The sequence below is a fragment of the Chinchilla lanigera genome, unplaced genomic scaffold, assembly GCF_000276665.1.
Source record: "Chinchilla lanigera isolate Chin_1 unplaced genomic scaffold, ChiLan1.0 scaffold00147, whole genome shotgun sequence".
Taxonomy (NCBI): Eukaryota; Metazoa; Chordata; class Mammalia; order Rodentia; family Chinchillidae; genus Chinchilla; species Chinchilla lanigera.
Window position 1 is genome coordinate 106,395 of NW_004955548.1, and position 11,723 is coordinate 118,117.

The following is an 11,723-nucleotide window of genomic DNA, read 5'->3' on the forward strand; positions in this document are numbered from 1 at the left end:
AGGGAGAGAACGTTAATAGACTGTAAATGTGTGATAATCAAGGACCTGAAATCGAAGAAATTTCATATCCTGATCTGGTCTATTAATAACCACGTCTCTCAAAGTCTTTTCATTTGATTTCTGGGTGTGTTTCCTACGTTTATCTACGTAGATAGGTTTCTAAGTTTGTAGCAGTCCATGCTTCCGTAAAGATCTCTAGGAAGCTGCAGACTCCAAGGAAAAAAGAGAAAAAAAGAATATTGGCCTGTTTTCTGCATCATATGGAGTGCTTAAAGGTAGATACCCAAGTGTAGAGCAGGTTGGGATCTAGAATGATCTCCACATTTCCTCTGTCGGCTTTCCAGATATGTCCTCTCCTACTCCATCAAACTGCAGAAATTAATGGGCATTGGGGGAGAGGAAGGAAACGTTAAAAACCTGTGAGAAATCTGGAAATGATACTTTGTTCTAGCTTCCATGATTTGCTTGGATATTTCATCCCTACTAACATCACTATTACCTTGCAGTGATATTTTGAATTGCCTCTGCACTGAAATTGTCAGACTTTGAGAATGGAGCAGAGGATCTTGGAGATTTAGGAGTTTGGAGAGAAAGGCAAGTAGAAAATGTTTGGTAAGCAGGTACCTTTATTTACAAGGCATCTATGCTTAGTTCCTGGTCTTTATTAAGGACTCAGTGTCTGTGGTCTGCTGTGTCTCCATTTATTTGTGTCTGTGTTTGTGAGTCTCTGTGGGTAGATCTGTTCATATTTTATAGAACTGTCACTTGTTATAAAACTTATAAAATAACCCAACCCGAAGCTAGGAAATAATGCAAAGAAAAATTGCCCTGTATCTGCTAAGGTTGGTGTGAGGTAACAGGGACAGGAGTGACTAAGGCAGAGAATTCCCTCACTTCTCTTTTACCAGCTTATTAATGACTTCTGTTTGCTGTCCTTCTGCTGGTTTAGTTGGGATGCATGGTACACTATGGGGATACAGAATGTGGAGACCTACCTTTCCTATTCTCCCTTGCTTATCTTGGTTTCATGCTTCACTGTGATCCAGTTGTGAACTAGGGGAGTGCCTGAACAGTCACTGAAAAGGCAAATGGTGGGCTACAAGGAGGATGAGGGACTTCCCTGAAGCAGGGCAGTGAGGGAGGGGACCAAGATGAGGGAAACACTAAGAAAACTGTATCTTGAAATGCAGAAATAAGGGCTAGGGACCAAAGTCTGTCTATCAAGACATCAGTTTTAATGTCCTTTTGTTTGTTTATTTGTCCATAGATCTGCCTGTAGGTCTGCTATTGGGCTTGTCACCACTGGAAGCAAGGAAAGAAGAAAATACTTCAGATTAGTACAGGTTGGTATAACTGTAGGAACTGCCCAGGTAGAGCTGTAGGATGGAATAATGGAGATCTCTGTGGTTCCAGCAGGGTCAAGAGCCAGTCTAGGTATTCCTCAGCCTCTCTCATTCCCATGCAGCTTTCTTACCCTCTACGCCCTTTCTATTGCCCAGAAAGGAGATTGGAAGCACTTAGAGGTGTAGAATGTGGGTGAAATGAGAGGAATTTGCTGATGATGTGCATCTCCCACACAACGTTGAATTTCATACTCTCTTATCTCGCTAATCAGCAAGAGGAATAAAAATTGGAAGAGACTTAAAGCCCCATTTCCTTCCTCCACCCCTAGGTCCAACTTCTGTGGCAGATCTGGTGGCCTTGGAGTGGCTGAAGACCACCACCCTCACAGGGCTGCACACAGGCACAGCCATCCCTCTTTAACTTGAGTGTGTTTCCTCAGCATGTTATCCATATCACTAGCAGAACCTTAGTTGGAAAGGGAGCTGAGTGACTACTAGACTTTGTAGAAAAACATTAACTTGGGACAGACCTTCAGTGAAGGCCTACACAAGGCTAGGGGTACATTATTTGGTGTTGCTTTTAACTTGGACCATGATTAACTCCAAGGCTACAGAAAATGCTAGAGAAGAGGTTGGGGATGGCCTGAAAGCTGCAATCAGTAGCCCTGACAATGCAAGAGTGAGGGCTAAGGCTCAGTCCATAGCAGTGGTTGAGGCAGAACCAAAAGCAGAATTAATGACCCAGGCCAAGTTTGGAGATGGAATAATGGCCATGACACAGCCAATGACCTACACTGAACCTGTGACTAGGATAAGGGAAGTAAACAAAATGGAACATATGACTGATACTAGAGTCGTGGTTGAAACTCAGACAAAACTCTTTGCACAGCCTGCTATAGTGCCCCAAACCAAATCAGAGGCTGTGCTTGTGTCTAGGCTCAATGCTATAACTAAGCCGACAGTCAGAGTTGTTTCTGGCAGTGAGGAAAATGTCCGGTCCTGTGCCAAGGCTGATGATAAGGCCAATATTGTGTCCAGATATGAGATAAAGGAAGAGGCCAGCATCAAATCCATGGCTGGGAACAAAGCTGGCTTTGGAATCAAGTCCACTGATGAAGATGAAGAAAATGTCTGCTCCTGGTTCTGGACTGGAGAAGAGCCTAGTGTAGGGTCCTGGTTCTGGCCTGAAGAAGAAAACTCTCTTCAAACTTATGAGGCCCCACCTAAAATCCAGGAAACGCCCACACCCACACCCACACCCATGCCCACACCCACACACAAACTGAAACTTACTGTAAAACAAAAAGCAACAGCATGGTCAAGGGATAGATACATTGTCCTAGTCCCAATTGAGGAAGACGAACAACCCTTGCCTCCAGAAGGAAACTGGACCCTAGTTACAACATTGATTGAAACTCCTCTGGGTATTCGGCCTCTGACCAAGATTCCACTTTATAATGGGCCTTACCTCCAAACCTTGGCAGAGATAAAAAAACAGATTAGGCAAAGGGAAAAGTATGGGCCTAATCCAAGGGCCTGCTACTGCAAGTCACGTTGCTTTAGTTTAGAGCCTAAAGAGTTTGATAAACTTGTTGCCTTACTGAAGTTAACTAAGGATCCTTTCATTCATGAAATAGCTACAATGACAATGGGCATCAGCCCTGCTTATCCCTTTACCCAAGGTATAATTCATGATGTTGGTATTACAGTTATGATTGAAAACTTGGTTAATAATTCCAATGTTAAAGAAGATTCTACAGCTTGTAATGTGGTTGATAATAGCGCTGAGTCTTCTGCAGAACCAAAAGTGGGTGAATCGTGTATACCTCAAATGTGTAAAGATATAATCTCTTATCCTTTGAACTCCACTGTGCAACTGGCTGGTCTAAAATTATTAGTGCCCCTGAGTGTGAAATTTAAGAATCACCAGATGATTCTCAGTTACATTCCAGATATGCTCACATTGTTAAACAAGGGAAGTGTTAAAATCAAATTTTATGCTTTAAAAGTGTTTTTATGCTTGTCTAAAAATCAAGCCAACACAAGAAAACTGATCAGTGCTGAAGTACTGTCATCACTGGTTGCACTCTTTAACAAGAATGAGTCAAAGGCCAATATTTTTAATATCATTGAAATTTTTGAGAATATAAATTTCCAATTCAAAAGAGGGTCAAAGTTATTTACCAAAGAAAAGTTCACTAAATCTGAACTCATTTCTATATTCCAGGAAGCAAAAGTGTTTGGTCAGAAACTCCAAGACTTAGCAGAGCACAGTGATTCCGAGGTGAGAGAGAGAGTTATACATTTAATGCTCAAACTTTGAGTAGCTGTGTATTCTCGCAGAGCCTTTCATGATGCCAATGCATATTTAATTTAAATGTTTATGTCCTCTCTGTTGATTCAAAGAGCCAATTTTATGAATACCAAATCATCCTGAGAGTGTGAACGTTTTTTAATTTTTATTGTGCTGTATAACATAACTCAAGAGATTTTTAGTATTTCTCCTAGGTGACCTGATAATGATACTATTCATCCTGATTATACTTCTGTGCTTTATATTGATATAAATGTATTCTTCAAGAATTTATTTGCATGTTAATAAAGTTGCATGCTGAAACAAGTGAAAATTTTGTCCTAGTTCTTCACTCAAATATAGTCAGAAACAACATAAAGATGGTGAAGAACACTATCTGTACGGGTGCTTGGTTACTTTTCTCTCATTACTGAGACAAAATACCAGACACCCAATATTGAGGAAGGAAAGGTTTATTTAGCTCACAGTTTGCAGAGGTTTCAGTCCATAATCAGCTGGCTCCAAGGCAGGGTGGCATGGCACAGGCGCAACAGTTCAAGGCGGCAGAAGACAGCAAAATCAGGAAGAGCAAAAAGGAGGTGGAGCAAGCCTCTTTTCCTCCCTTATGTCGTATATTGGCTATCCTCCCATGGTCACACCATCTCCATGCCCTCCTCTTCCACAAGCTGAGGATGTTTACAAAAGACCATCCCTGGCCCACTGCTGAATCACTTAGTTGAATTTTTAAATGTCTCAAGTTGACACAATGAACAACATCCTACAGCAGTAAGAGCATGTCCTTTTCACCCCAGAATGTAGAACTGCTGAGTTACTTATTTAAACTTCTAGACTTCACGCTGACAGAATATATCAACTGTGGTGGTGCACGCCTATAATCCCGGCACTCAGGAGGCTGAGGCAGGAGGATCGCTGCAAGTTCGAGACCAGCCTGGGCTACAAAGTGAGCTCAAGGCGAGCCTGAACTGCATAGTGAGACCCTGTCTCAAAAAAGACAAAAAGAAAAGAAAAGAAAACAACAAGGGGTTATCTATAGGAGCATCCAAACAAAACAAGTTCACATTAGAAAAATCTTTAGTTTGAACATGTTCAAGGAGTAATCAAGAAGACCAAATTGTGCTACTAGCTTTTCATAGGTTCCACCTGATAAAGTTTCAATACTTGAGCAGCATCTGGGCAGCTCCGGGGAAGTGGTAAGGATAAGATTCGAGAGAAAGGGAACACAGATGCTTTCATCTATAAGTCTCAGAACTTGTGCTTAGCACTTTACATGAGGTGTCTCCCCTGGAGGCCTTGAAGCCTTTCAACTCCTAAGAAGATTCCTTTATCTCACCATCAGTAAAGCCAAGGAAGAAGTATAGTCTGGAAGAGATCCAGCCCTGCTGTGTCCTCACCTTCCATATACAGGGGTATCAGATCTACTGCCTCCTCTGAGGTTTGCTCCCTGCTACAGTCCTGAGCCTCAGAAGAGGATCTGAGGAACCACCTACTGACACCTTGTCCTATATAGTCTCATGTCTTACCTTCATGACTCTTAACACTCATTCTTTCATTTCCTGGCCAATGTTTTGTATTTGGTGATTTGTACCTGTTTGTGATGGCAGCCCCTTATTTGGGATGATCAGAGTTCTTCTTGGTCAGAGCACAGCTCTACGAGGGCAACAGTGATAGGGTACTAAAGTCCTATAGGACTGTATAGTTAGGAAAAAAGAAGTTCCCCTAATTTCACTATTTCATTGATTTGAACAGTTTACAGAGTTGAAGACATGTTGTCTATATCTCCTTAGTTTCTGTCTATAATTGACAAAAAGCTAGGTTCTTGGCAGAGGTTTATGGCATAGGATGACAGAATACAAATTGAGATCTGAGATCACCTCTCTCTCTTCTACTCATAAACTGTTTTGCTGTTATTCTTCTTCTTAATTTACTGTCCAACATTGGGAATAACAGATACAAGGATTAGTGTAGAAATGCTGGTCTTCCAGATCACTATCCTCTCTTAACTTCGTGCTTTAGGGGAAGACCTAACCTGAGGAATGCCAACGTGCTGGAACATATATCCCTGGTTTTAACTGCTTTCCCAAGTTTATTTATTTATTTATTTATTTTTGAGACACGGTCTTGCTTTGTATTTCAGGCTGGCTTTCAAATGACTATGTACCACAGGCTGGCCTTGAACTCGAATCAGTCCTGCCTCAGCCATCTGAATGCTGGGATTATTGGCATATGCCACCATGCTTGGCTTCCAAGTTTAATTTCTATTAAGATTAAGTGTGAATCTGTTTTATGTAGTAGTTGAAATAAAGGACAGTTGGTCACACTTGTAAATTAAGAAAGGAAAAATGTAAAGGATTTTTTTCAATGTGTAGCTTCAATTTAGGTGATTTTTTGAAGTTTTTTATAACCTTTTTTTTTAATCCACAGAGCTCTACTAGTTTATAATACCAGCTGTGGATACTACTGTCAGTATTGGAGATATTCACTGTACGGTCAGACCAGAGCCTTTGGAAATATTATATCTGATGGCCTGTGGAGAACACAAATGATGGCTATGCAATTTCGAATATCAGCTAAAGAGAGGAGTGAGTGGGAAATGTGTATGTATCTGCATCGAGATGCTGATGGTTTCTCCTTGAGTGGGGATTGTAAGAGGGAGACTCATCTCTAAAATTATTCCTGAGATGTCATCTATTGATGTACACCTACTTTGTTTCTATCTTTTGGCTATTATGAATAATGCTGCAGTAAGTATGGGAATACAGCTGTCTGTTGGGGTCCCTCATTTCAATTCATCTGACTACATACCTAAAAGTGGAATTGTTGGGCTATATGATAATTGCATATGTAGCTTTTTAAGAAATTCCAAATTATATACCACAGTAACTGCACCATTTTACATCCTCATGTGCAACTGTTCCAATTTATGCACATACTCACCAAAACTTTTTTATTTTCCATTGATTTTTGTACTTCTTTTTAAACTGAAACATAAAGAATGTATATATTAATGCAGTACCATGTAATGTTTTGATACACATAATACTTTATAACATTTAAATCAGGTTAAACATATCCATCTTCTTAAACATGTATTATTTATTTATGCTAAAAGCTTTTAAAATCCTTTCTTCCAGCTTTTCAAAATGTGCTGTACACAATTGTTATGTGTTGTAATTCCACTGTACAAATTCTGCACACCAGAAATTCTTGCTCTTATCAACTGAGGAATGGATAAAGAAGATGTGGTTTTCTATACAGTAGAGCACTATTTCTGCCATAAAGAAGGATAAATTTGAGGCATTTCTAGGTAAATGGACGCAACTTGAGACCATACTCTTAACTGCAATAAATCGTACTCACATGTGTAAACATGTGATTCTCCCTAATGTGAAAAACTGAAAGAGCAAGTAAGGACCAAAATGTACAGTAGCTATTGTGAAATGGGAAGAAATTGTTCAAAGGGAAAGGGAAACTAGGGTGGGAAGGGGGAAAGGAAGAAAGGAAAAAGGGGAAAAAGTATAAAATGGAAACAAAGTTTTGTAAATAGGGAGTGGAAGATAGGCTGATGGGAGCAGGGAGATTGGGAAAGAAAGAGGAATCAAACTATATCATGTACGAGTACAAATTCCCTATGGTGAATATGATCATTATGTGTATCTAAAATGTACCAGTAAACTTAATGAAAAAAAAAAGAAACTTAGAATCCGTTGGTCAACCTTTCTCTATCCCTGGCGTGGCTTGTGATAACCACCATTCTGTTCTCAATGTCTATGAGATCAACTTTTTTAGATTACATATGTAAGTGAGATCATGTGATATTTACGTTTTTCTACCTGGTTTATTTCACTAAACATAGTAATATATGGCTCAGAATTTTTCTATGCTTGAATAGTATTCCATTGTGAATATGAACTACATTTTGTTTATCTGTTGATGGACACTTAGGTTATCCATTTCTTGGTTATTATGAATAGTGAGCCTTGAAAACAGAGATGCACATGTCTCTTTGGCACACTGATTTCATTTTCATTGAATATATACCCATAGAGTGATTGCTGGATCATATGGTACTTCTACTTTTAATTTTTTCTTTTTCTTTCTTTTCTTTTTTTTTTTTTTTTTGGTACCGGGAATTGAACTTGGGACTTTGTGCTTGTCAGACCTACTTTTAATTCTTTGGAGAGGCTGAATATTGTTTTCCCTAACAGCTATACTAATTTTATATTTCCACCAACAATGCAAGGTTTCTCTTTTTTCTACATCCTGACCAACAATTACCTTTAGTGTTTTTGGTAAGAGTCACCTTTACTGGAATAAAGTGATATTTACACTTCCCTAATGATTAGTGATATTGAGTGTTTTTCCGTATACCTGTTGGCCATTTGTATGTCTGTCTTATTTTAATAAATGCTATTTAAATATGTGGTGCATTTTTTATTTGGGTTCTGTGGTGTTTTGTTTGTTTTGCAATTGAGTTTTTGAAGTTCCTCATATATTCTGGATACCAACCTCCTATCGAATGTGTTGTTTGCAAGTATTTTCTATTTGGAAGGTTGTCTCTTCATTCTGTTGACTGTACATTTTGCCATGTGGAAGCTTTTTAGTTTAATGTCAACCCATTTGTTTATTTTTGGTTTTATTTCCTGTACTTTCCTGGGGCATTCCAACTTTCCCCTACATTTTCTTCTATTAGTTTCATAATTTCAGGTCTTACATTTCAGTCTTGAACTCATTTGGAATTGATTTTTCTAACTGATGAGAGATAGTTGAATTTTGTAATTGGTGATAGATTTTTCTGCATATGGATATATAATTTTTCTACCACCATTTCTTGAAAACAAATGTCATTTCTCCAATGTATATTCTTAGCACCTTTGTCAAAAGTCACTTGGCTCTAGATTTGTTGGTGTATGTCTTGGACATCTCTTCTCTTTCAGTGCTCCATGTGTCTGACTTTTTAGCAATAGCATGTTCTTTTTGATTACTACAGCTTTGTAGCATGTGTTGAAGTCAGGTAGTGTAATATGTCATGCGGTGTTGTTTTTGGCCCAGATGGCTTTGGTTATTTAGAGTTTTTAGTGGTTCCATATAAATTAATAGGTCTGTTTTTTAGTTGTGTGAAGAAAGAATGTCGTTGGTATTTTGATAGGGATTGTATTTAGCTTTTAAATCACTTTCGTCAATATGGAGAAAACAGTATTTATTCTTCCAATCCATGAACACAGAATGTCTTTCTGGAAAGTTTTAACCTCTTCAATTTCTTTCATCAATGTTTTATAATTCTTATTGTAGAAAATCTTTAACATTTTGGTTAAATTTCTTCCTAGGCATTTCATTTTTGTAGTTATTATAAGAGGGATTTTGAAAGTTTCTCTTTTAGGTACTTTGTCATTCACCCATACAATGTTACTGAATTTTATGTCACTTTTGTGCCATGCAACTTTGCTGAATTTATTTATTAATTCTAATAGCTTTTGGTTGATTTGAGAGGATTTTCTATCTATAAAATCACAACTTGACTTTTTTTTCTCAATTTGAATACCATTTGCTTTTTTCTTTCACCAAATTGCTCTGGCTAGAATTTCAAGCATTACAGTACTATGATGAATAAAGGTGGTAAAAGCGAGCATCCTTGTCTTGTTCTAGGTCTTAGAGTAAAAAACCTTTCCCATTCAGTATCATGATGTTAGCTGTTGGCTTATCATAAGTGGCCTTTACTATGCTGAGATATGCTTCTTCTATATCCAACATATTCAGAACTTTTATCATTAAAGGATGTTGAATTTTGTCAGTTGCCTTTTCTGGATCTATTGAAATGATCATATGGTTTTGTGTCCTTCATTTTCTCTATGTGGTATATCAATTTATCGACTTGCACATATTGAACCATCCCTGTATCCCTGATGAATCCCATTTGATCATGATGAATAATCTTTTTAGTGTGCTGTTGGATTCAGTTTGCTAGTACTTTGTTGAGGATTTTTGCATTTGTGGTCTTCAAGGTTACTGTCCAGTAGATTTATTATTTTGTAGTCATTAAGGCTATGTCCCTGACAGGTTTGGGTATCACTACAGTGAGGGCCTCATAGAGTGTGTTTTGAAGAATTCTTTCCTCATATAATTTTTGAAATAGCAAGTTGAATTGGTATTAGTTCTTGAAATGTTTGATGTAATTCAACAATAAAGCCATCTAATCTGGATTTTCTTCGACAAGAGGCTTTTTATTATTGATTCAGTGTCATTATTTGATACTGGTCTGTTTGTGTTTTCTATTTCTTCACAACTTAGTCTTAGAAGGGTATATGCAATTAGAATTTTGTCCATTTGTTTTAGATTATCAAGTTTGTTGGCATATAGTTGTTCATAATAATCTCCAATGATCATTTATATTTGTGTAGTACCCACTGTAATGTCTCTCTTTTAATCTCAGATTTTTTACCTAAACCTTCTATTTAGTCTGGCTGAGAGTTTGTCTATTTTATCTATGTTTTCAAAGAACTACCTCTTTGTTGATATTTTATATTTTAATCTTTTTATTTCTTTCTCCTCTGATTTTTATTCTTTTTTCTACTAATTTGAAGTTAGCTTTTTCTGGATTTTCTACTTCCTTAAGAAGCACTGATAGGTTGTTTGAGATCTTTCTACTCTATAGCAGATATTTATGCTTTTATGTAGCCATTGATTACTATCATCTTCCCTCTTAATACTACCTTGTCTGTATCCTGTAAGTTTTGCTATGTTGTATTTCCATTTTCATTTGCTTCAAGAAATAGGTACAATATTCTTCTTGATTTCTTCCTTGATCTCTTGGTTATTGACAAGTAAACTGTTTAATTTCTATGTATTTGTAAAGTTCCAAAGTTTTTTCTTCTTATTGATTTCTCGTTTTATTGCATTATTTTAAGGAAGCTATTCAACATGATTTCAGTTTTTAAAAGTTTGTTTGGATTTGCTTCATAAGTGGGTTTGTTTTTATTTTTCGTTTTGCTTTTGTTTTTGGCAGTGCTGCAGATCTATCCAAGACCCTTGCAGATGTTACACAGTTCTGTTGTTGAGCTACGTCTCCAGCCCTCAGACACTTGTTTTGTTACTTGGCATATGATCTATTCTGAAGAATATTCCATGTGTGAATGAGAAAAATGTGCAATTGGAAACTGTTGGATACTGTATGCATTAGTTGACTGTTAGGTCTAGGGTGCAGTTTAGTTTCTTTTAGATTTTCCGATCTGTCCATTGCTGGAAGTGGGGTATTATAGTTTCAACTATTATTGTATTGGAGTTTATCTCTTACTTTAGATCCATTAATATTTGCTTTATATATTTGCATGTTTAAAAGTGGATGCATGTATATTTAGAATCATTACTCCCTCTTGCTGAATTGCCTCCTTTATAAAATGACCTTTCCTGTGTCTTTTTCTTACATTTGATTTAAAGTTTATTTTAACAGATAAAATATGGTCACCCCTGCTTTTTTTTGGATTCTTTTGCATAGAATAATATCACTTGACTTGCAGTCCATCTGTGTCCTCAGAGATGAAGGAAATCCTTGTAAGCAACATATAGTTGGGTTTTGTTTTGGGGTTTTTTATGAATTCAGTGACTATGTCTTCTACTTGGACAATTTAATCCATTTATATTCAAGATAATTATTGATAAGTAAGGTTTACTCTTGCCATTTTGTAACTTGTTTTCTACTTTTGTTAGGTTCTTTCTTTTTTCTCCTTTTAGTGTTTCTTTGTGATTAAGTAATGTATTCTAGAAGTGTGTTTTGATTCCTTGCTTATTATTTTTGGTTTTCCTGTGATAGATTTCTGTGGTTACTATAAGTCTTATAAAATTGTTTTCATTATAACAAGCTATTTTGAAATGATAACAATAGGGGACTGGGGATTTAGCTCAGCATCACAGCACCTGCCTGGGAAGCGCAAGGTCATGAGTTCAATTCCCGGTACCAGAAAAAAACTCAAAAAAAAAAAATGATGACAGTAACTTGACCATAAAGATAAGTACAGAAACAAAACAAAGAACAAAATATAAGAATAATATTACATATGTTCCTCCATTTCTTT

General features: G+C 37.1%; 1 protein-coding gene across 2 annotated transcripts; it reads left to right on the top strand.

Annotated features, from left to right (window-relative positions):
* Positions 1-1,265: 1,265 nt before the first annotated feature.
* On the top strand, positions 1,266-6,922 carry Armcx5 (armadillo repeat containing, X-linked 5). 2 transcript variants are annotated; one of them, XM_013508520.1, is made up of 3 exons: positions 1,266-1,343; positions 1,673-3,627; positions 6,079-6,922. In XM_013508520.1, exons 2-3 carry the CDS (start codon positions 1,936-1,938, stop codon positions 6,094-6,096), a joined length of 1,710 nt encoding a protein of 569 aa, XP_013363974.1. In that variant the 5' UTR covers positions 1,266-1,343; positions 1,673-1,935; the 3' UTR covers positions 6,097-6,922. The 2 variants fall into 2 exon arrangements, with proteins under 2 accessions (XP_013363974.1, XP_013363973.1); XM_013508519.1 differs by lacking the exon at positions 6,079-6,922 and having other exon boundaries at positions 1,673-3,963.
* The last annotated feature ends 4,801 nt before the right edge of the window (positions 6,923-11,723 follow it).

Excerpts from the sequence above, each read along its gene's own strand:
- Armcx5 (XM_013508519.1), top strand. The coding sequence starts at position 1,936 with ATGATTAACTCCAAGGCTACAGAAAATGCTAGAGAAGAGGTTGGGGAT.